Source organism: Rutidosis leptorrhynchoides, chromosome 2 (assembly GCF_046630445.1).
Source record: "Rutidosis leptorrhynchoides isolate AG116_Rl617_1_P2 chromosome 2, CSIRO_AGI_Rlap_v1, whole genome shotgun sequence".
In the NCBI taxonomy this organism is placed as follows: Eukaryota; Viridiplantae; Streptophyta; class Magnoliopsida; order Asterales; family Asteraceae; genus Rutidosis; species Rutidosis leptorrhynchoides.
The window spans coordinates 80,066,239-80,093,204 of NC_092334.1; the positions used below are offsets into that span (position 1 = coordinate 80,066,239).

The 26,966-nt window shown below is 36.4% G+C and overlaps 1 protein-coding gene across 2 annotated transcripts; it reads left to right on the forward strand.

The window, feature by feature from the left end:
- Positions 1-14,463: 14,463 nt before the first annotated feature.
- On the forward strand, positions 14,464-17,598 carry LOC139891071 (gamma-glutamyl hydrolase 2-like). Of its 2 annotated transcripts, none has more exons than XM_071873996.1 (10): positions 14,464-14,806; positions 14,973-15,059; positions 15,447-15,536; positions 16,114-16,208; positions 16,279-16,339; positions 16,436-16,525; positions 16,619-16,685; positions 16,944-17,032; positions 17,125-17,217; positions 17,309-17,598. In XM_071873996.1, the coding sequence occupies exons 1-8, from the start codon at positions 14,615-14,617 to the stop codon at positions 16,955-16,957; spliced, it is 696 nt and encodes a 231-aa protein (XP_071730097.1). In that variant the 5' UTR covers positions 14,464-14,614; the 3' UTR covers positions 16,958-17,032; positions 17,125-17,217; positions 17,309-17,598. The 2 variants fall into 2 exon arrangements, with proteins under 2 accessions (XP_071730097.1, XP_071730098.1); XM_071873997.1 differs by having other exon boundaries at positions 16,635-16,685.
- The last annotated feature ends 9,368 nt before the right edge of the window (positions 17,599-26,966 follow it).

A 26,966-nucleotide genomic window follows, 5' to 3' on the forward strand; every position in this document is an offset into this window, starting at 1 on the left:
ACTCCAAAAACAACAAATCGAGCAAACCAAACATATATTCATGTTAGACTCGAGCCATAGACACTAACTAACACCATTTCAAATCAAAAACACGAATTTAGAGAAATCTAGAGTTTTAGAAATGTTACCCAAACGAGATGAAGTTGGTATCAAATTGTAGAGGATGAAGAGAGGATTCCAAATATGTAATCGGATTTGTTGTGAGCTTCCAAGATTGAATTTAGATGATGAATGAATGGAATGGGTTTGTGTGTGTGTTCTTGAGATGGAGAGAAAAGGGATGAGGGAGATGATGGAATGGATGAAATGGGTTGACTAGTTGACCTAGTCAACTAGTTTGCCCATTTGGCAACTCCGGTCCCTCGAGTTTCAAAGCGGGTGCGGGATTTAACCGATCGAATATTTTTAAAACGCAAGTTAACGAGAGATGTTATAATTAAATGACGGAATTATTATGAACGTTAGTCAACGGAAACTACGAATTTAAATAACGAAAGGTATTATTTAAAAGAAAAAGACGGTGTTAAAAATAAATTTAACGGAAAAACGCGTGATGTTACATCGTCAAAAACTTTAAAGGGTTTTAGACCGTAGTTGATAAATTTCTCTCTAAGGACAAGAGGGCAGTGGTCCGATTTTCGCCTATCCAGAGCCATAACCGAGAGGTCATCCCACAAGTTCATAAACTTGTCGTTTACCAGAAAGCGATCTAGTTTACTAAATTTTATCCCATCATCACTTATGTGAGTGAATCTTTTACCGTTAATCGGAATCTCTATTAGGTGGTTTCTATTGATAAATTCATTGAATCTAGATGCACGAGCTTGATTGAAACTACAATTTCGACGATTTGAAGTAGTTCGGACCTCATTGAAATCGCCACACAAGACATACGGTACATCTAACCCTCTCAACCGGTTGTCTAGCGAACTTCATAATTCCTTTTTACCCTTATCGCAATGAGGACCGTAAATATTCACAATCATGGACGGAGTGCCTGACCCAACCCATTTGCTACTTATTGCAATGAAGTATTGATTTCCAACCGCATTATTGACTTTAAACCTGGAGCTATCCCAAATAATGAGCAAACCCCCCGAATACCTAATCGATTCCTTTTGCACAAAACCAAACGAACTACTACCCCAGAGACCATGAACCCAACTATCATCAAGATAATTACATTTGGTCTCTTGAAATACCGCGATATCAGGCATGTCACCACAACACAAACCCCTGACCCAACTAAATTTACCCTCGATTTTAAAACCTCGAACATTTAGAGACAAATCTTCATATGAAAAGTAACAGACGAGAAATTAAAAAATGGGAAACTTACTGTGGGTTGAGGTTTGGCCACCTCAACCCTATCTGCTCCCCAAATTCCTTTATCTCCACCTTACTAATTGAAGCATTCACCGTCGAATCTGAATTAGACGAAGACGAATTCGATTTTCTCTTCATGGTATCAGATTTGGGTCCACATGTAACATCCCGCCTTTTTCCGTTTACTTTCCTTTTAACTATTTTAAAGTCCGTTATATAATTATAACACCTTCCGTTAATACGAGTTTCTAAATTATCTCGTTTAGGTAATTCACGCACCCGCAACCGAATTCGAGGGACTAGTTTCGCCAATTGATCAAAGGTGTGACTAGATGGACTAGTCAACACCCACCACCTCCTTTCATTATCCATTTCATTTTCCATTTTCTTTAACACTTTCAACATATTCTCTCAAACACCAATCCAAAGATTCATCATCCATTTTCAATGTAACAATCAAACATCAAAACAAATTACATATTTGGAATCCTTGCATATTCCTCTTCGAATCCATACCGATTACTTCTCATTTAAGTAACTTTCTAAAATCACTAGATTTTGTGTTCTTAATGATTTTTACTTGTAAAAGTGTTAATTAGTGTCTATAGCTCAAGTCTAACATGAATATGTGGTTTATATGTTCGATCTCGTTATTTTAAGCAACTAGCATGAACTTGAATTTTCGTATGTTTGATTTGGTGATTTGGTTGCTTGAATGTTGTTAAATGTTATAAGTGCATGTTTTAATTATGTTACTAGTATCACTAGCTTTAATTTGATGTGTAGGTTGTTTTAGAAAACATCCTAAACTTGATTATTGATTTTGGTGATGTTGGTTAGGGTTTGATAGAACTAAATGAGAACATTTGATGCATTGAATGCCATGAATTATTGCTGGTAAGTGTTTAGTTGCGTTGTATGCGTAATTATCTACGAAAAGGCGTATCACATGTGTGCATTTAATTCCCGAATCATAATTGTGCATTTATGAAATTGAAGCATTAATGATGAGCATTAATTGATCATTTAATTTGGAAACTCGATATTTGCAAATGATGTTTTCGATTGATGAAACGTGTTTAGTTATGTTCCTTGTCAAATTACCTTTCCAACGATATAAGATGCGTGTCGAAAGAGTTTACGGTTTGTGTTTTGTGTTTAAATGAAATTTGGTTTGGGATGTGGACAATTGAAACAGACCAGGCATCAGTTCACGTTAATTGCCGCGGCGCGGCACTCTTTTGTCGTGGCGTGGCATTTGCCGTGTTTGGGTTCTGACCAAGCCTACACTTTTACAAAAAATGTTTGCTATGCTACGCACCTCCGATTCACATGTAACTTGTTCTAACATGCTTATATATGAATAAAAACCTCATAAAAATAGTTCGGGACCCGACCCGAACGTGTTGACTTTTTGTTGACTTTGACCCGACCCAAGTTGACTTTTAAACAAACTTAATCAAATGTTTGTGCAATCGTTCTAACATGCTTTTATACTTGTATCTTGCATGAAAAGTGACAAATTGACTCACATGCTATAGTAATCGAGTCGTAACGAGCCATGAGACTAATTGAACACTTTGACCGATCGTGTTTACCGATATTGATACAAACCTATTTGTTTAGGTCAAGACTAGCATTCGTTCTTGCACACGTTTACTTGTTGAAGTACTTTTACATACGTGCACTCAAGGTGAGATCATAGTCCCACTTTTACTCTTTTGAACTTACAATTGGGATGAGAAAACATAAACATTTCTTTTTACTAAGTGAACGCAAGTACAGGAAAACAAACATTCTACATACGAGTTTAGAACAAAATCCTCAATTCGATTATCATTAGTTACACTTACCGGGTGTAAGCGAGAACTTATGTTGTATGGATCCATATGGGTTTGACAAGCCCTCATTCAGACGGTTCGCTACCGTCTACGAATGAAATATATTTTCGAAAAATAGTGTATGTTCTAACACTATTGTGATGGGGTTCTATGGAAAGAATGTTAAGCATTGATAATTGGGTGCTCGTGATAACAATTTTTGGAATGGATAACTATTATTTCAATGATATAACTCTTGTGGTTCATTTGTACTTACTTACTTAAACCTATGATTTCACCAACGTTTTCGTTGACAGATTTCTATGTTTTTCTCAGGTCCTTGAACGTTTTATGATACATGCTTCCGCTCATTACTTTTGATACTTGCTTGGATGTTGAGTATACATGCATACGTGGAGCGTCTTTTGACTTTATCTAAAATTGTGTCGCATAGGTTTCAAGTGTACTTATAACTTAGTATCGTAACTTTTGGTTGAACAATTCTTGTAAACTTTGAAACACTCTTACATTTGAAATGAATGCGACATATCTTTGGTCAAACGTTATTTTAAAGACTTATGACCACGTAACGGCACCTAAGTAGACGGCGCCGTCAATGACGATTTTGTCGGGTCGCTACAGATGGTATCAGAGCTGGTTTAACTTTAGCTGTAAAGGTAGTCGTGCGTCCGGCTGTCACGCCGGGGCGGACTATGCTTTTTAGCTGGTTAATCGTAGAGGGGGTTCTCACAGTGTTACCTGTGACGAAGCATTAGCTCTTACCCCTTGCGATCCCTTGGAATTTGAGGGTTGGCAGTTTGGCAGAAATGTTGGCCGTAAAATCAGTGTCTGAGGTACATTTAGTGGTCACCAAGCGGTTAGCTGGAAAGGCACTGGGTGGGTTTCTACCCCATCTGTTGCTACAGATGGTATCGAGCGTTGGTTGTAGGGATTTAGAGTTCATTGGTGCCAACCCCGAGTCATAGGGTACATTAGTGAGTCTAGACTACAACCGGCATATAGACTTGAAGTGGGAATTACTTGACTACTTGTGCATTTATACTCGAACGTTTCTACTCATATCTACTCTTATTTCATCTTAATCTCACGCTGTTTAATTTGATTGACGCGCCACCTTGACTTAGTGAAATAATGTCGAATGCACATATGAATTAGGGTAATATAACTTCCGGGATTATATTACGGTGACTCATATGAACGTTACGACATTATGACATAAAGAATTTAAGGCGAGTATAGGAAAATTTTCTCTCTATCCTTATTCCATATCATGATTAGTATTATTGAAAATACTAATCAACGGTATTCTTGTGTTTTGAAGGAACAATGCCTCCTCGCCGTGTGCCACGCCATGAGACTCCCGAACAAGCCCTTCAACGGATGATAGCCACCGCCGTGGATGCGGCCATGGCCAGTCACTCTTCCAACAACAACAACAATAACAACAACAACAATGGAGCTGGTAATTCAAACGAGGGATGCTCCTATAAAGCTTTCATGGGGTGCATACCTCATATTTTTGATGGGACCGGGGGACCGGTTATTCTCACTAGATGGTTCGAACAAACGGAGGCCATTTTTAGCATAAGCGATTGTCGGGACCAAGATAAGGTCAAATAGTCCACTCACACTTTCGCCGGTGTCTCCCTCACATGGTGGAACACCTATGTATAATCGGTGGGTACCGATGAAGCTCACGCCCTCTCTTGGGCCGACTTAAGGGAAAAGTTGATCGTCGAATATTTCCCTCATGAAGAAACCCGAAGGCTCGAACAAGAGCTAAGAACTTTGAAAGCGGTCGGAAACGATCTCAAGGCCTATAATCATTGATTTTCCGAACTAGCCTTGATGTGCCCAAACCTTGTGAACCCCGAATCCTTAAGGGTTGAACTTTACATGGATAGTCTTCTAAAGAGCATCAAACACGGAGTCATGTCATCCAAACCCACTAATCATCAAGAAGCTTTGAACATGGCCCGCAAATTGATAGAAACGGTGGACGAAATTGTAGTGCCGGCACCTAAAGCCGAGGATAATTCGGGTAACAACAAAAGAAAATGGGAAGCCCCCTAATCAAGCAACAACAGCTTTTCCAAGAAGCCTTTCGCCTCCGACGGCAAGAAGGGTTATGCCGGAAACCTACCTCTTTGCAACAAATGCAACAAGCATCACTTTGGTGAATGCGGCAAGCTAATTTGCCATCGGTGCCAAGGAGTTGGTCATAAGGCCAACGAATGTAAAAGTATTACCCCCGTCGCTCGAAAGGGGCCCAATGCCCCAAAGACGGTCACTTGTTACGAATGTGGCCAAACGGGCCATTATAGAAATGCATGCCCGAAGAAGAAAGATAACCCCAATACGCGTGGCCGATCTTTCAACATCAACACCGAGGAAGCCCGAGATGACAATGAATTAGTCACGGATACGTTTCTTCTCAATAACACTTATGTTACTTGTTTATTCGATTCGGGTGCCGATAAGAGTTTTGTATCCAAGACTTTGACTCATTCTTTTAGCACTTCACCACTTCCACTAGATACCACTTATACCATTGAAGTGGCCAACGGGAAACTATTGAGTGCCGACACATATTACCGGGGGTGTACGTTAAACATTTTGGGTAATGAGTTTGAAATTGACTTGATACCCATGGAACTAGGAAGCTTCGATGTAATAATCGGTATGAATTGGTTAGCCAAAACGAAATCTCACATCCTTTGTGATCTTAACGCAATCCGAATTCCTATCGAGAATGGTGAACCCTTGATTGTTTATGGCGATAAGAGTTGCACCGGACTCAACCTCGTTTCGTGCCTTAAAGTTAGAAAACTACTCCGTAAGGGTTGTTTTGCGATCCTTGCCCACGTTAAGAAAGTCGAGTCCGATGAGAAGCATATCGATGATGTGCCAATTGTTAGTGACTTTTCCGATGTATTTCCCGACGAATTGCCGGGTCTTCCACCTCATCGACCGGTTGAATTCCAAATCGATCTTATTCCGGGAGCCGCACCCATAGCACGTGCGCCGTATAGACTTGCTCCATCCGAAATGCAAGAATTGTAAAGTCAAATCCAAGAACTACTTGACCGTGATTTTATCCAACCTAGCTATTCACCATGGGGCGCTCCGATTTTGTTCGTTAAGAAGAAAGACAGATCCCTACGAATGTGCATTGATTATCGTGAACTAAATAAATTGATGGTTAAGAACCGATATCCTCTTCATCGTATCGATGACCTCTTTGATCAACTACAAGGATCTCTTGTATATTCGAAAATCGATCTCCACTCGGGTTATCATCAATTAAGGGTTAAGGGGGAAGATGTCTCCAAAACCGCTTTCCGGACTCGTTATGGTAGTTATGAATTTCTTGTAATGCCATTTGGTCTCACTAACACACCGGCAGTGTTCATGGACCTTATGAACCGCGTGTGCAAACCGTATCTCGATAAATTCGTTATTGTGTTCATCGATGACATCTTGGTCTATTCTAAAAGTGAAGAAGAGCACGAACAACATCTCCGACTTGTGCTTGAACTCTTGAGACAAGAATGACTCTATGCCAAATTCTCTAAGTGTGAATTTTGGTTGAAGGAAGTTCAATTTCTAGGTCATGTTGTAAGTGATCAAGGTATTAAAGTCGATCCCACGAAAATCGAAGCCATTAGTAAATAGGAGACTCCTACTACTCCTACTCACATTCGTCAATTTTTGGGTCTCGCCGGATACTATCGTAGATTCATCAAGGATTTCTCTTTGGTTGCTCGTCCTCTAACCGCGTTAACCCACAAGGGAAAGAAATTCATTTGGGCAACCGAACAAGAATCCGCATTTCAAATCTTGAAGGCAAAGCTAACCATCGCTCCTATCTTGTCACTTCCCGAAGGCAATGATGATTTTGTTGTATATTGCGATGCCTCGAAACATGGTTTTGGGTGTGTATTGATGCAACGAAAGAAAGTCATTGCTTATGCCTCTCGACAATTGAAAATTCATGAACGGAACTACACGACACATGACCTCGAACTCGGAGCCGTTGTCTTTGCACTTAAAATGTGGAGACACTATCTTTATGGAACCAAAAGTACCATCTTTACCGATCACAAAAGCCTCCAACACATCTTCGATCAAAAACAACTAAACATGAGACAACGACGGTGGATTGAAACTTTAAACGATTATGATTGTGAGCTTCGTTACCATCCCGGGAAGGCAAATGTAGTAGCCGATGCCTTAAGTCGAAAAGAAAGAGCGGTGCCTCTTTTTGTCCGAGCTTTAAACATCACCATTCACACCAACCTCAATAGTCAAATACGTGTAGCCCAAGACGAGGCTCTCAAGGATGAAAACATCTCTCTCGAACACTTAAACATCCTCACCTCTCGATTCGAAGTTAAGGAGACCGGACTCCGATATTTCGCCGGAAGGATTTGGGTGCCTAGTTATGGGGATTTACGAAACCTCATTCTAGATGAAGCCCACAAGTCACGATACTCGATTCACCCCGGTGCCAATAAGATGTACCATGACCTTAAAGAACAATATTGGTGGCCGAACATTAAAAGGGACGTTGCTACTTATGTTGGAAAATGCCTAACTTGCTCCAAAGTCAAAGCTGAACATCAAAGACCGTCCGGACTACTTCAATAACTCGAAATCCCGCAATGGAAGTGGGAAAGGATAACGATAGATTTTATCACCAAACTACCAAAGACGGTTGGCGGTTATGATACTATTTAGGTTATTGTTGACCGTCTCACCAAATCCACGCACTTCCTAGCCATGAAGGAAACCGAAAACATGGAGAAACTCGCACAACATTACATTAAAGAAATCGTAGCCCGTCACGGTGTACCCTTATCGATTATCTCCGACCGAGATGGCCGTTTTGTTTCTAGGTTTTGGCGTACCTTACAAGAAGCGTTGGGAACGCGTTTATACATGAGCACCGCATATCATCCACAAACTGACGGACAAAGCGAACGCACAATTCAAACTTTGGAAGACATGCTACGAGCTTGTGTTATCGACTTTGGAAAAGCTTGGGATAAGCACTTACCTCTCGCCGAATTTTCCTACAACAATAGTTATCACGCGAGTATCAACGCCGCACCATTCGAAGCTTTATATGGCCAAAAATGTCGTTCACCTCTTTGTTGGGACGAAGTAGGCGACACACAAATCACCGGACCCGAACTCATTCATGAAACAACCGAGAAGATCGTTCAAATCCGAGATAGGCTTAGGATTGCCCGAAGTCGTCAAAAGAGCTATACCGACAAATGACGCAACGACCTTGAATTTCAAGTCGGTGATCACGTAATGTTAAAAGTCGCACCTTGGAAAGGTGTAATCCGTTTCGGGAAACGCGGGAAGATAAATCCGCAGTATATTGGTCCTTTCGAAATCTTGGAGCGTGTTGGAACCGTTGCTTATCTTTTAGATCTTCCGCCTCAATTGAGCTCCGTTCATCCTACTTTCCATGTATCCAACTTGAAAAAGTGCCTTTCCGAACCCGATATCGTCATCCCTCTCGAGGAGCTTACCATTGATGACAAACTTCATTTCGTGGAGGAACGGGTTGAAATTGTGGACACCTCCGTCAAAACGTTAAAACAAAGCCGAATTCCAATTGTCAAGGTCCGTTGGAACGCCAAAAGGGGACCCGAGTTTACTTGGGAAAGACAAGATCAAATGCAAAAGAAATACCCTCAATTATTCGCGAATTCGGAAACACAAGATCTCGAGGAAGAAACAACGACGACTACGCCTACTTAAATTTCGGAACGAAATTTCTTTTAAGGAGTAGGTAATGTAACATCCCGCCTTTTTCCGTTTACTTTCTGTTTAACTATTTTAAAGTCCGTTATATAATTATAACACCTTCCGTTAATACGCGTTTCTAAATTATCTCGTTTAGGTAATTCACGCACCCGCAACCGAACTCGAGGGACTAGTTTTGCAAATTGATCAAAGGAGTGACTACATGGACTAGTCAACACCCACCTCCTCCTTTCATTATCCATTTAATTTTCCATTTTCTTTAACACTTTCAACATATTCTCTCAAACACCAATCCAAAGATTCATCATCCATTTTCAATCTAACAATCAAACATCAAAACAAATTACATATTTGGAATCCTTGCATCTTCCTCTTCGAATCCATACCGATTACTTCTCATTTGCGTAACTTTCTAAAATCACTAGATTTTATGTTCTTGATGATTTTTACTTGTAAAAGTGTTAATTAGTGTCTATGGCTCAAGTCTAACATGAATATGTGGTTTATATGTTCGATCTCGTTATTTTAAGCAACTAGCATGAACTTGAATTTTGGTATGTTTGATTTGGTGATTTGGTTGCTTGAATGTTATTAAATGTTATAAGTACATATTTTAATTGTGTTACTAGTATCGCTAGCTTCAATTTGATGTGTAGGTTGTTTTAGAAAACTTTCTAAACTTGATTATTGATTTTGGTGATGTTGGTTAGGGTTTGACAGAACTAAATGAGAACATTTGATGCATTGAATGCCATGAATTGTTGTTGGTAAGTGTTTAGTTGCATTGTATGCGTAATTATCTACGAAACGGCGTATCACTTATGTGCATTTAATTCCCGAATCATAATTGTGCATTTATGAAATTGAAGCATTAATGATGAGCATTAATTGATCATTTAATTTGGAAACTCGATATTTTCAAATGATGTTTTCGATTGATGAAACGTGTTTAGTTGTGTTCCTTGTCAAATTACCTTTCCAACGATATAAGATGCGTGTCGAAAGAGTTTACGGTTTGTGTTTTGTGTTTAAATGAAATTTGGTTTGGGACTTGGACAATTGAAACAGACCAGGCATTAGTTCACGTTGATTGCCGCGGCGCGACACTCTTTGGTCGCGGCGCGGCATTTGCCGTGTTTGGGTTCTGACCAAGCCTACACTTTTACGAAAAATGTTTGCTATGCTACGCACATCCGATTCACATGCAACTTGTTCTAACATGCTTATATATGAATAAAAACCTCAGAAAAATAGTTCGGGACCCGACCCGAACGTGTTGACTTTTTGTTGACTTTGACCCGACCCAAGTTGACTTTTAAACAAACTTAACCAAATGTTTGTGCAATCGTTCTAACATGCTTTTATACTTATATCTTGCATGAAAAGTGACAACTTGACTCACATGCTATAGTAATCGAGTCGTAACGAGCCATAGGACTAATTGAACACTTTGACCGACCGTGTTTACCGATATTGATACATACCTATTTGTTTAGGTCAAGACTAGCATTCGTTCTTGCACACGTTTACTTGTTGAAGTACTTTTACATACGTGCACTCAAGGTGAGATCATAGTCCCACTTTTACTCTTTTAAACTTACAATTGGGATGAAAAAACATAAACGTTTCTTTTTACTAAGTGAACACAAGTACAGGAAAACAAACATTCTACATACGAGTTTAGAACAAAATCCTCAATTCGATTATCATTAGTTACACTTGCCGGGTGTAAGCGAGAACTTATGTTGTATGGATTCTGTGACGATCGCTCCAAATCCATATGGACGAACACGTCATTCATCGATTTCATTGCGAGGTATTTGACCTCTATATGATACGTTTTGTAAACATTGCATTCTTTTGAAAAGGCATACCATAAATGAATATTTAAATCCAAGGTTTTCGACATCTGATGATTTCTACATATAGACAATCACCGTAAATAATAGTTTACAATAATACTTCCGTTGACAATGCAGTCAAAATAGATACATGATGATGGTTTTGTGAATGCAACGTTTTCTTGAATAAAGCATGCAAGACTCCATGCACAAAGCTTGTATAACATATAAGCAAACAGCGGAAGACTTCTAGGGAACCTGAGAATAAACATGCTAACAAGTGTCAACACAAAGGTTGGTGAGTTCATAGTTTTAATGTTTTGCATAATCAGTACATAAAGGTGGATCACAAGATTTCAGTTGTTTCATCCAGAAACGTTTATCAAAATATTCTACAAAATTGAGCACCCTGGTAACTAAACTTAACGTATATATAATTTGTACCCTTTGTATAATCATTTTAATAATACACGCAAACCAACGTGTACGCTTCTCAAATAGCATACGTCCGTTAAAAGGCTAGTGCTCTAGCTCGGACGGGGATATCAAGCCCTATGGATCCATATACTACTACTCGCGCCCACCAGTTCTTATAGCTGGCAGTTACTAGTTACCAAAGCTAAGGGATTTTCGGTTCAAACTCGGTGTAGAATTTAGTATGTACTTGTATCCATTGCCTTTAAAATAAAGTGCATGTATTCTCAGCCCAAAAATATAGATTGCAAAAGCAATTAAAAAGGGAGCAAATGAAACTCACCTTAGCAGCATATAAAGTAATTCAACGGAATGAGACCGAAACTTGGAATGCAAAATAACCATAGACCTCAACCTAGAGATCATATGTTGGTCAATAAATGTCTATCAAGCTAGGTCAGGTCATAGTGTATCATAATCCTAATGCTCGATATCGACATACAAAAGTTATTCAAAGTTGTTTCAAAAAGTCAATTTTGACAATAGTTCAACAAACGAGACGTACCTTATATAAGGATGCATTTACTCGGCTGGTAATATTTAAAAATCCATTTTATCAATCTTGTAAACAAGTTGTTTAAATCTTAATTGCAGATTCAAATGCAATTTCAATTATCATCAATCATAATTCAGTTGATCATATCTTTTAATCCGTTCATTGAAACTATTCGATATCTAAATGAAAAGTCATTGATTTTTCGCCAGCTTTTCAAAAACATGTATATCATATACATTTTACCAGTAATATATGTATTTAATTCGTGATTCATTATAAACTGTTTAGCGACGAAATTTAGCATACAAGCATGTATAAATATATATACTCGAGCACTAGACATGGATACACAATTAATATATAAAAGATAAATTATGAGTGCTTACGTATCAGTATAGATATTCAATATTGTAGGAAAGTACGTAGACGTAACGGAGATGATAAACACTAGGTTTGATTCATAAATATACCCCCGAACATTACCCATAACCTCCTTGGCAATAACCCATAATTTCCTTAGCTCTATCCCGCTTGAAAACCATTTTGAAAGTGACACGCTCATAATCTCGTCGTAGTATTTTATGTATAATACTAATTAATATTAATAATACTAATAATAATAAGATTAATAATAATATTAATCTTAATAATAATAATAATAATAATAATAATAATAATAATAATAATAATAATAATAATAATAATAATAATATAAATAAGTTATACGGAGTGTAAGATGAAAGAAATATATATCACAAAAACTGAATTCGATCGCTTTATAAAGACTTGGCCTGAAAAAGTACCCCATGCGATCGCATGGTATTTGTGCTTCAAGGCCATGCGATCGCATGGCCCTCTGATCCAGCTCACAAACTTTTGTTTTCTTGTTTGTCGACATATTATTTAATTTATATTTATAATATATAATTTATATAATTAATTATATATTATATTAAATTCACGTGCATAGTTGACTTGTAATTTTTGTTCCGATAAGTCGTACGTCATCACGCGACTTATGTCCCGGTTCCGATTTTTCGAATGTCCCTTCGTACGCTGAGAAAATTTGTATTTTTCGTTTCGTAACTCGTACCTTTATCAAAATATAGTCTTAAATTATCAATAAACTATATCACTAGAATTGTAACTTATACACTTGAGTGTTTTGGTCATTTACTTCGATAAATCATCGTCTCGCTATTTGTTAATATATATACATATACATTTTCATTTTGAAATAGTGTTTTACTGTAGCAAAGTTTTTTTACTGTAGCAAATAGTGATTTTCGAAAACACTGTAGCTTTCCGGGTACTGTAGCAATTCGAAAATACTGTAGCAAATTAGTGTTTTATTGGTTTATCTTAAACGTCTTAGTTAACTTATCTAAATATCAATCGAATCAATAATCGAATGTTACTATCGTTTACTAAATAACTTGAAATCATGTATATATATATATATATATATATATATATATATATATATATATATATATATATATATATATATATATATATATATATATGCACATTAAGTTATATATATATTGTTCGTGAATCTTCGAGAACAGTCAAAGAATAATTGATTACATGAATATAGTTCCAAAACTTTGAGACTCAACATTACAGACTTTGCTTATCGTGTCGAAAACATTAAATCATTTAAAGATAAAGTTTAAATTTGGTCAGAAATTTCCGGGTCATCACAGATTCATATGGGTTTGACAAGCCCTCATTCAGACGGTTCGCTACCGTCTACGAATGAAATATATTTTCGAGAAACAATGTATGTTCTAACACTATTGTGATGGGGTTCTATGGAAGGAATGTTAAGCATTGATAATTGGGCGCTCGTGATAACAATTTTTGAAATGGATAACTATTATTTCAATGATATAAATCTTGTGGTTCATTTGTACTTACTTACTTAAACCTATGATTTCACCAACGTTTTCTTTGACAGATTTCTATGTTTTTCTCAAGTCCTTGAACGTTTTGTGATACATGCTTCCGCTCATTACTTTTGATACTTGCTTGGATGTCGAGTATACATGCATACGTGGAGCGTCTTTTGACTTTATCTAAAATTGTGTCGCATAGGTTTCAAGTGTACTTATAACTTAGTATCGTAACTTTTGGTTGAACAATTCTTGTAAACTTTGAAACACTCTTACATTTGAAATGAATGCGACATATCTTTGGTCAAACGTTATTTTAAAGACTTATGACCACGTAACGGTACCTAAGTAGACGGCGCCGTCAATGACGATTTTATCCGGTCGCTACACCACAATTTTTACACCTCTTCTTCCTGCCATCGTCTTCAATTCTTGATTTGTCCCTAGCCATTCTTCTGAAACTCATGATTCTAGATGAGGCTTTGCAATTTCCTAAAAAAACTCAAGAGTTTATTACTTTATATATATTTTTTAAAGTATTGTATATACTTAAACGTTATTTCTACAAAAAAAAATAAAAATTGTATGCATAAATAATAGTGTAGAAAGGTTAAGAATGTGATCATTAAGTACTCTGTGAGATAGTTTTCAATTAGTTGCAACTATATTTAATTAACAAAAGCTTTTAAGCATATAGTCATTAGAAAAGATTATTTGATATATCGTTTGGATAAGGGTGCCAAAAGTAATTTTATTTGTCAGAGGACGAGTCCTCCAAATACGGTATAGTCTCTAGCTTGTCTGCTACTAATCATTATCGTTATCATAATCATATTGTTGCTGTTGTAGTTTTTTTTGTACTGATCACGATCACAAATTAATTTGTCACCGGCCATCATCAGCAACACTCGACCTACTTGTGAATTGTGATTAATCAACGATCACCGACTTGTAATGCCGGAGCCGAATGTGAATTTGGGTCCGATCATCGGAATATTGAGCCATCCAAGCGACGGTGCTTCCGGTAGACTTAATAACTCAACAAATGTTTCATATATAGCTGCTTCTTATGTCAAGTTCGTTGAATCTGCGGGTGCTAGAGTTATTCCACTCATTTATAACGAACATCCAGAGACTCTTCAAACTGTAAGAAATTACTTTTTTTTTTTTTTTTGCTTTACTAATTGTTGAAATTGAAACATTATGTTACATTTCTTACAAGCAATTTTTTAATTGAATATATATATAGTTGAGTAACTGGATTTATTGGAGCTAGAAATTTAACTTAAATTTGTACATTTGGGGATTACAGAAGCTTAATCTGGTGAATGGAGTGCTTTTCACTGGTGGATGGGCTAAGAAAGGGTTATATACTGAAGTTGTTGAGGCTATTTTTAAGGTAAGTTATTTTTCCATTAAATTAATTAATTAATTCTATAATAATACAACATATTCTAAAAACACATTATTTTCTACGTTTCGTATTGAATGAGACTTGTAATCACAAAAAAGTTAGTTAATGGGTTACCACTATAGGTGGCAAAATGGGTGGTCAGGTTGGTTCTGGTAACCAGGTCAAAATGGGCTTGGATTACCCTATAGTTGATGGTATCAGATACCCCTATACCACTAGTCTGAGAGGGGCTTTTCTATGCAGTTTCTAGATTATATACCAGTCATTAGGAACTTAGGATCAAGAATGTGATATCTTCATTAGCTATTAGTTATTTGTATTAAAGAGTTTAGGCCCTTTGATGATTGTTTATTGTTATTGAATTTGGTGCAGCAAGTCCTGAAGAAGAATGATGCAGGAGACCATTTTCCTTTATTTGCCATTTGCTTAGGTTTTGAACTCATAACTATGATCATCAGCAAAGTAAGTGAAGCTCACTTGTTGATAATTGATCGATCGTTTATGTGCTTTATTTTCACTAGTAACTCAATTTGGATGACAATTTGGTACATCTTTTCTCGAGTATTCTACTAGAGGTATTGCTTTTTTCTTAACAGCAGTGCGGGATCCCCCAGGGGGACTAAACCAACCACGCGTTCAGATCCCGCAGTTGCATAACCCGCCCCCAGGAGGAAACCCGGCCCAATCCGAGGGCATGGGCAGTAAAACACCCCTTCCCCTGCCCCCGCAACGTGATGTGCGGAAGGCACCCTTCGGTGGAATTCAAGGGTTAAGGGGCAACCTTGTGTGCAATGTTGCACCCCACGGGGCTAAGAGAGGCAGGCCACTACCACATCCAATGCAAGAAGATCGTTACTTTGTATTTCAAGCTAAATAACTTATGCAGTTTTCTTTCCTTACTTCCCCAAAATTTAAATGTGTGTTAGTGACTTCCATCTAATTTCAAGCGATAACATTAATAGAGTTATTAGTTTCGTATGCTTATTCTAGTATGCCCAATTTTAGATGTAAATGTTTATCTGTACTTCCAAGTTATCAGGATGATAATATACTTGAAAGGTTTAGCGGATCACATCATGCATCTACACTTCAATTAGTGAAAAATGTTAACATCGAAGAAACTATGTTTCAAAGGTATTACGGAGTTTTATACTTCCTAAGGTGCTGTTAGTCATTTTTAAGTTGACGGTTTTGTTATATACAGATTTTCGACTGATTTGCTTGCAAAGTTAAGTACCGATCGCCTGGTTATGCACCACCATAAAGTGAGTAATTATTTTTGGTTGTATAAATCCTGAAAATTTGTGTGATTTATTGTGCAAATTTTTTATCTTAACCGTGTATATTTTCTATACTAACAGTATGGTATATCGCCAAAAAGATTTCAAGGAAATGTTAACTTGTCCAATTTCTTTAAGATTTTGACAACTAGTACCGATAAAGATAACAAGGTGCATAACTTATTTAGATTGTTATACTTATTTGGTTGTTTAATAGACCATATATTTTTATTGTGTATGATACCAAATTAAACTTTACATCAGGTTTATGTATCAACAGTTCACTCACACATTTATCCAGTGACTGCAGTCCAATGGCACCCACCCAGAGGTACTTCATGTCTAGTAAAAAGATGTTCATGCTTGTTTTTATCTTTAGTAACTTTTTTTTCTGAATTTGCCTCTGTTTCCATTTGCCTTATTCTGGAAGGGTGTCTGATTCCATGTATCCTAGAAACAGACCAATTTTCAGATTAAGTGACAAAGAAACATTAATTTTACTTACTGAATTAAGATTTGTACAGAAACACACCATTAAGTGGTTAGTAAACAGACCCTAAAAACAATGTTTTCATACTGTATGTTGCAGAAAAATGCTTTTGAATGGGGCTTACCCATGATACCACATTCAGACGACGCTATTCAAGTGACTCAGCACTTTGCTAACTTTTTTGTGAGGTACCATTTTGCAATTGTTGCAGATCTAAAGATCTTTAATTTTATAAATTTTATTTACTAGTTACTAATTACCACTTATTATGAATTTGAAGTGAGGCTAGAAAATCTTTAAACAGACCGCCAGTTCGAAAAGTGTTGGACAATCTTATTTACAATTACAAGCCCACTTATTGTGGGAAGGCTGGGTAAGCTTTTTTGTATATTTATGCGCTCCTTGTGAATCAAAGCTGTTAGTTTTTGTGGATTTATTTCTCGTTCGTTTTAAAATGTTTGTAGGTATGGGTACGATGAGGTATATATCTTTACAGAAAACGTTGCACGCATTTAGCTTGCTTTTGTTGTATGGTGCAAACAGTTAACCGAGGAAGGAGTATGACATCATTCCTCTGAAATTAGTTTGTAAATGGTATCTGGTGCATGTAACGACCCGACCAAAACCGTTATTGACGGCGCCGTTAACTTAGGTCCCGTTGCGTGGTCGTAGTCCCTATATGAGACTCGTTTGACCAAAATTATGTCGCATTCATTTGAAAGGTACAAGACCTGCAAGTTTAGTTTAACAACGGATCGACAACAAGTTTAAGTTTACAAAAGTAGTAAAGTATGATTGAAATAACTCGCGACATAATTAGTTTAAAATCATAGTTGCTATAAATAGCGTAAGTAAGTAGACAAAAGTTTGAATCCAAAAGTGCTATCCCTAGCGTATGCATGCATGGTAGACTCCAATCAAGTAATCAAAGAGTGCGGAAGCGTGTAACAAATAGCCATGTGAAAACCTGAGAAAACATAGAAGAATCTGTCAACGGAAAAACGTTGGTGAAATCAAGGTTTGAGTAAGTAAGTAAAAGTAAAGTAAGTCGAACCACAAGATTTGCAAAGTTGAAATAATAGTAGTACATTCTAAAAGTTAATATTCACGAGCACCCAATTATCAAAGCTTAACATTCCATCCATTGTATACCCCATCCATAGTGCTAGAACAAACACTGATTCTCGAAAATATATTTCATCCGTAGACGGTAGCGAACCGTCAAAGATGAGGGTTGTCAAACCCATATGGCCATATAACATAAGTTCTCGCTTACACCATCTGATGTAACTAATGATAATCGGATTGAGGCTTTTTGTTCTAAACTCGTATGTAGAATGTTTGTTTTCCCGTTCTTGTGTTCACTTAGTTCAAAAGAATCGTTTATGTTTTCTCATCCCAAAAGTAAGTTCAAAAGAGTAAAAAGTGGGACTATGATCTCACCTCGAGTGCACGAGTATAAAGGTACTTCAACAAGTAAACGTGTGCATGAAAGTTGCTTAGCCTTGACCTAAACAAGTAAGTTATATCAATTAACCGGTTACGACACAAGGTCGGGTGAAATGTGTTCAATTAGTCCTATGGCTCGTTACGACTCGATTAGTATAGCATGTGAATCATGTTGTCAAGTTTCATGCAAGAATCACGTATAAAAGCATGTTAGAACATTTGCATAAAAGTTTGGTTAAGTTTGACTAAAAGTCAAACTTGGTCAAAGTCAAAGTCAACGGGGTCGGGTCGGGTATCCGACAATTTTCCCCTGATGAGAAATCATATATGAACACAATAGCCGATTTTCATGTTAATCGGAGTTACGGTTAAGCGAGAAACATTTTGAGAACATTTAAAAACACAAGAGCCTGGCCTGGGGGTTTTGCGCGGTGCGCAATGGGTTGCGCGGCGCGCACCCAAGTGTAAAACCAGGTCAGAACTTGACTTAAAGGGCCATTCATCTGGGTTTTTGGATTCGCGCGGCGCGCGGTGGTATGCGCGGCGCGCATACCTGGGAAAAATGCTGTTTGCAGAAAAATGGTCCAAGTCACGAACCAAAATACAAACAATCACATTTTATGATCCGCAAACAATTAGAACATGTATCTTATATCATCGGAAAGGTATTTTTACAAGGAATAAAACTAAACACAATTCATCAATCACAAACATCATTTACAATAGCCGAAATCTCATCAAGTGATCAATAAAAGTCCATTTTCAAAGTTTCAAGTTCATCAATCGCATTTTAAGTTTCGGGAATCCAATTCACACATATGATATGCCGTTTTGAGGGTAATGAAGCATACATTACTACTAAACACTAACAATTAACATTTCATGGCATTCAAGCATCAAAAGTTCATGTCAAGAACTATCAAACCCTAGTCAAACATCACAAAATCATTAATCGGGTTTTTTGAAGTTTTCTTAATCAACCTACACATCAAAATGTGACTAATGATACTAGTAACACAATTAAAACATGCACTTTAACAATCTAACAACATTAACTCATCCAAAATCAAGGATTTAGCAAACCCATTTCAAAAACTCAAACTAGTTACTCCAAACCACAAATCGAGCAAACAAAACATATATTCATGTTACACACGAGCCATAGACACTAACTAACACAATTTCAAGTATATAAAACGAATTTAGAGAAATTTAGTGTTTTAGAAATGTTACCCAAACTTGATGAAATTTGTATCAAAATGTAGAGGATGAAGAGAGGATCACGAATATGTAATTTGTTTTGAAGTTTGCTTCCCAGATCGAATTTAGATGATGAATGATTGAATTGGGTGTTTGTGTGTGTGTTCTTGCTAGAGAGAAAGAGAGAGAGATGGAGGTGATTGAATGGTGGTGATTGGGGTGGACTAGTTGACCTAGTCAACTAGTTTGCCCCGTGTCAATTTTAGTCCCTCGAGTTTAGAAGCGGGTGCGGGATTTAACCGATCGAATATTTTTAAAACGCAAGTTAACGAGAGATGTTATAATTAAATAACGAGAATATTATGAACGTTCGTCAACGGAGTCGACGAATTTAAATACGAAAGATATTATTATAAAAAAAAAAAAATTTAATGGAAAAACGCGGGATGTTACATTATCCACACCTCAAAAGAAATTTCGTCCCGAAATTTAGTTGGAAGTAATAGTCGATGTCTCTTGCTCGAGACCTTTCGTTGTCAATGCTATAAGTAAGTGAGGATACGTCCTTGGACATTTTCACGATTTCGGATAGTCGGGATTTTACGTTGTATTAAGGTTTGGTTTTTACGATTTATGGTTTCAACCGGGCCTCCTAGGAAGTGAGGGTTATCGTCGATAGTGAGTTCATCAAAGGAGATAACAAGTTCTCGTTTCGCAAAACACGTCTTTGAGTTGATACATCGAATGTAGGATAAACGGAGACCCAAAATGAGTCGGAAAAGTCTAAACGGCTAGCGACGGGTCCAAAACACCCCAAGAATTTAAAGGATCAAAATATCGCGGATTTAGCTTCCTACGTTTTCCCGAAACGGATTGCACCTTTCCAAGGTGCGACTCTTAACGTGACGCGGTTTCCCACGTGGAATTTGAAATGTTTACGTCTAAATCGGCGTAGCTCATTTGGCGACAACGAGTCGTGTTGGGTCTTTCTTGGATATGGATAAGTTTTCTCGGTCGCTCATGCATAATCCCGGTCCCGGTGAATTGGTCATCGTTTACTTGGTTCGACAAAGGAGAATGACGTTTCCGGTCATATAAGGTTTCGAAGGCGTGGCGTCAATACTCGAATGGAAATTTTGTAGTAAGAGAGTTTGATTAAAGGCAAAGACGTTTCTCAAGAAAATTTGAAGTTGGTAATACAAATTCGTATTATGGTTTTCAAGACTTAAATCGTATGTTTGTTCGGCCCGTCGGGTTGTGGATGGTACGCGGTACTCATGTCTAAACGCGGTCCCGAGGCTTTTTGTAAGGTACTCCAAAATCTAGAAGTGAAACGAGGATCTCGATCCGAAACGAAGTACATTCCGTAAGGTGTATTGAACAAGTTTGCTAGGAATTGAAAACGTTAGCTAGGACAAGTTTCTCAAGAAAATTCGCGTCGCGGAAGATTTATCAGTTTCCAAAAACGTTCGTCGGGGCAAGTTCTCATCGGTTTCTGGAAAAAAAAAAATGTTCGTCGGGACTATTCACCCTCGAGGTGAATACTAGTATAACGTGGAGAGTCTCTCCCTCCATTGAGAGTTTAGAGTAAAGATTTCCTGAACCGGAAGTACGAGTGTGATGAGAGAGAAGTTGCCGCCTCGGTGCGAGCATAACGAGTAAATCGTAATTAGTCAATAAGACTGCGCGAGGACGAGCTAGTATACCCGTGCGACATACGGTTGAAGTCGAATGGAATCGGTAATTCATTCGGAAGCATAAATATAATTTGACAATAATTGAAGGTGTGTCCCCGGTATGGTTGTTATAAATATTCTCGGAGTTTTCGGATGTCCAAACCTGAAAAGATGAAGTCATGTACATGGCACATGGTGGTGTTTAGGTTGATCGAGTCTAACCACCATCACGCGTCACTAGAACTTTGGTATGTCTTACCGTAATATAACCACGTTGATCGAGTGTCGTTATATTACGCTAACTCATACCTCCATTCCCACATCACTCTATAGATTCAAGTTCGTGTAATCGTGAAGTTTAAAATAAACAAAGTGTAACAACGTCTCTAACGTGACTCGTATTGAATCGAAAGAATTAGTGCAACTATAAAGAAGCGTTCCCCGAGGGAAGTGTATAAATGATTGTTCACGTCAATGTGGTTCGAGTCAGACAATAAGGTATTCAGGTATGAAAAGAGTAACGAGTCATGATAACGAGTAGCACGCAACCGTAGTGATAAATGTTGATGACGATACTCACCTAGAGTAGTGATGGTAGTAACACCAAAAAGTAGATAGTAAGAAACACCAGTGGGAAACCGATAGTAAGTTGAAACGGTGGCAAATAACAATCCGGGAGACAGAGTTCCCGAACAAGTGTGACTAATGAAGTCGTCGTCATCCATACGTGTATGAATCATGAATTTACGTGTGTTACCAAAAAGTGGCGGAATACGAGTTCGTATGATGAAGGTTGGTGATAATGCTAAAAACGAACATATATTTCATAGCATTATTCCTCAAGAAAGACAAGCTTTTAGTTGCAATTGTTCTATTTACAAGTGATATTCGTTTGTATAATAAAAGGTGAAGACAAAAGACAGATTCGACGAATTGAAGACGCAAACGACCAAAAAGCTCAAAAGTACAAAAGACAATCAAAAAGGTTCCAATTATTGATAAGAAACGTCTCGAAATCACAAGAGTACAAGATTCAAAACGCAAAGTACAAGATATTAAATTGTACGCGAGGACGTTCGAAAATCCGGAACCGGGACCAGAGTCAACTCTTAACGCTCGACGCAACGGACTAAAAATTACAAGTTAACTATGTATATAAATATAATATAATATATAATTAATTATATTAATTATATATATATTATATATATATATATTAAAAACCGTCGGCAGAGAAAACTCCAAGGACTGAGCTGTAAAATTAACCTCCGCGACTCGCGGAGTTTGAAGGGGATTTTGCCGCGAGTCGCGGAGCCCCAAATTTCAACTCTGGCTATAAAGCAAACCGAATTCTGATCAAAATTTCATATTCAATATCTATCTCTCTCTCAATATATACGTAATATATATATATAATTTATATTTTAATTTTAATTTTAATTTTAAATCCTAATAATAAGGGTATGTTAGCGAATGTTGTAAGGGTGTAAGTCGAAATTCTGTCCGTGTAACGCTACGCTATTTTTAATCATTGTAAGTTATGTTCAACCTTTTTACATTAATGTCTCGTAGCTAAGTTATTATTATGCTTATTTAAAACGAAGTAATCATGATGTTGGGCTAATCACTAAAATTGGGTAATTGGGCTTTGTACCATAATTGGGGTTTGGATAAAAGAACGACACTTGTGGAAATTAGACTATGGGCTATTAATGGGCTTTATATTTGTTTAACTAAATGAAAGTTTGTTAATGTTAATATAAAGATTTACAATTGGGCGTCCCTATAAATTACCATATACACTCGATCGGACACGATGGGCGGGATATTTATATGTACGAATAATTGTTCATTTAACCGGACACGGGAATGGATTAATAGCCACTAGAATAATTAAAACAGGGGTGAAATTACATTCAAGGGTAATTGGTGTAATTGTTAACAAAGTAGTAAAACCTTGGTTTACACACAGTCGATAACCTGGTGTATTCATTAAACAAAGTATTAAAACCTTGTTACAATTCGAATCCCCAATTAATTGGAATATTTAACTTCGGGTATAAGAATAATTTGATGAGGACACTCGCACTTTATATTTATGACTGATGGACTGTTATGGACAAAAACCAGACGGACATATTAAATAATCCAGGACAAAGGACAATTAACCCATGGGCATAAAACTAAAATCAACACGTCAAACATCATGATTACGGAAGTTTAAATAAGCATAATTCTTTTATTTCATATTTAATTTCCTTTATTTTATATTTAATTGCACTTCTAATTATCGCACTGTTATTTAATCGCACTTTTAATTATCGTACTTTTTAATTATCGCAATTTTATTTTATCGCATTTTTATTATTCGCAATTTCATTATCGTTATTTACTTTACGCTTTAATTTAAGTCTTGTATTTATTTTATATTTTACATTAGGTTTTAACTGCGACTAAAGTTTTAAAATCGACAAACCGGTCATTAAACGGTAAAAACCCCCCTTTATAATAATAATATTACTTATATATATATATTTGTATTTTTATAAAAGTAAACTAATATAGCGTTGAGCTTTGTTTAAAGATTTCCCTGTGGAACGAACCGGACTTACTAAAAACTACACTACTGTACGATTAGGTACACTGCCTATAAGTGTTGTAGCAAGGTTTAAGTATATCCATTCTATAAATAAATAAATATCTTGTGTAAAATTGTATCGTATTTAATAGTTTTTCCTAGTAAAATATAAACTATTTTATATACACCTCGCATAACATCAAGTAATTTTTGGCGCCGCTGCCGGGGAACTATCTTAAAAGCCGGAAGCGCAACGCTAATATATATAAAAAAAAAAAAAAAGATTTTTAGCTTACTTCTATTAAAAATTCGTTTTTGTAAAAATACGTTTTAAATATTCGAAAATATAAAAAGAAAAACAAAAATATAAGTATTTTTAAGATTTTGTTAAATATTTAAGTTTTATAAGTTTCTTTATTTTTATTTTAGTTTATAAAAATATAAGTTTTATTTTAAAATCTTTTATTTATTTAAAAACAAAAAAAAACATAAAATAAAATAAATAAAAAAAAAAAAAAATAGAAAAACGCGTAAAAATTCAAACCTGTCAGCTGTATTCTGAAACCCCGCGACTCGCGGGGTTTTCTTCATTAATCACCGCAACTCGCGGAGCCTTTCTGACAGGCGACAGGAAGCCCTAAACCTGCATTAATTACGGGTTTTTAATTAATTAATTATTATTTAAACCTAATAATTATTATTATTATTATTAGTTTTATTTTAACTTTTACTTTTTATTTATCTTATATTTTGTTTAATTAGTTTTATTAAAATTGTAAAATTAATAGTTTAATAAAATAAATAATATAAAAATAATATTTTTATAAAAATTGTACTTTTTACAACTTTTTGTATATTTTTATATTTTGTCCCTTTTTAATCGTTGTAGCGTAATATTTGTATTTTTAGCTCATATTTAATTTTAAACTTAGTTTTTGCTATAGTTATTTTTACTCCTAGATTTTTAGGCTTTGCCGTAGAATTCCTTAAGTGCTTTTTCTTTAGACTAAGATTTAGGTGCTTTAGAATTTTGCGACGCCTTTTTAAGTTTTAGTTTCTTTTTAAGTTATTTCCATTTGGGATTTAGTTTTTCCTTGTAAGCTTTAATATTTTTAGACCTTTTACTATGTACCAATTATCATTCCAATTAGTAATATCAATTTGCGATTATAATTTTAAGTTAGTTGTAGTAATAAGGTTAGGTTAGTCAAGTATTTTTAAGTTTTTATAAGTTTCTTTTATTTTTCCGTCACCTTTTATTTTTCAACCATTTTTTCTTTTTCGACCTTTTGCGACGAACTCTTTTTCTCTCTTATTTCTCGCTATTCTAGTTTTTAGGACTTAGAATTTTTTCTACTTCTTATCTAAATTTCTTAAAATTACGAAAATTTATTTTAAGTGGTTAAATTAATAGACATCAAAATTTTCTGGTTCGTAGTAATAGTTGGATTTGTACGTGGACCGGGTTATTGGAGCCAAGCAGTCCTCAATTATATTGAGACCAAACGAATCCTGCCCCTCTGCTGCATCTTTTGGCTATTCGAAACGTGGGCAAAATCAGAAAAGTCTATTGATTGGATAACTTATTATAATTTTTCTTTCCTTTTTAAAACTAATAGGATATTCAGTGAATGCACCGAGCAAGACGTTCATCACCTTTTGTACGTTCACCACCTGTAACTAGATCAAGACATTTAGCAAATATAACCGTCGTTGATTTTTCTTTAGAATCGTCATCCAGTCAACCAAGTACTTCAGTTCAAATTTCCGATAATCCATTTTTTGAACCCAACCTCACAATTGAGAATCCAGAGAATAATCAGGAACGGTTCATAGATCCTGAACCACTAAACTTTCCTCCGGAGCCACCAATCATTCAAACAGAGATTGTTGAGGAACGAACTATTAAATCAGAATCATCTAGTGATACCGATTCAACAAATTCAATTATGGAGAATCTGGAACCTTTAAGTATGGAAGACCGAATGAGAGCTAAACGCACTGGCCAAGGTCACGCAATTACTCATCCAGACATTAATGCGCCAGATTATGAAATCAAAGGACAAATTCTACACATGGTGACTAATCAATGCCAATTTAGTGGTGCGCCGAAGGAAGATCCAAATGAACATCTACGTACCTTTAATAGGATCTGCACACTATTTAAAATCCGAGAAGTAGAGGATGAACAGATATATCTCATGTTATTTCCCTGGACTTTAAAGGGAGAAGCCAAAGATTGGTTGGAATCGTTACCTGAAGGGGCGATCGATACATGGGACGTTTTAGTTGACAAATTTCTTAAACAATTCTTTCCTGCATCTAAAGCCGTAAGACTTCAAGCAGAAATTGTTACGTTCACACAGAGACCAAATGAAACTCTATATGAGGCGTGGACAAGATATGGAAAGTTGTTAAGAGGATGTCCGCAACATGGTTTAGACACCTGTCAAATAGTACAAATATTCTACCAAGGATGCGACATCACTACAAGAAAAGACATAGATATAGCAGCTGGTGGTTCTATTATGAAGAAAACCGAAACTGATGCTTACAAAATTATTGATAATACTGCTTCCCACTCACATGAGTGGCACCAAGAAAAAGATATCATTAGATCATCTAAAGCAGCTAGAGCCGATTCTAGCCATGACTTAGATTCCATTTCCGCAAAGATAGATGTTGTGGAGAGACGAATGGAAAAGATGACTAAGGATATTCACTCAATACGAATTAGTTGTGAGCAGTGTGGAGGACCACATTTGACAAAAGATTGTCTCAGTATTGAATTAACAATGGAACAAAGAGAGAATATTTCATACATAAACCAAAGGCCTGGAAATAATTATCAGAATAATTATCAACCGCCAAGACCGATTTACAATCAAAACTAGAATTATAACCGAAATATTCCATACAATAACCAACAAGGTCCTAGCAATCAACAAGTATCCAATAATACTTATAATCAGCAAAGACCAAATTTTCAAAACAAACCACCACAACAAACCGATGATAAAAAGCCGAATTTAGAAGATATGATGACGAAGCTAGTTGAAACTCAAACGCAGTTTTTCACATCTCAGAAACAAACCAATGAACAAAATGCTCAAGCATTTAGAAATCAACAAGCTTCTATTCAAAATCTGGAACAAGAAGTAAGTAACCTAGCAAGGTTAATAGGTGAAAGAAAACCGGGAAGTCTACCTAGTGATACAA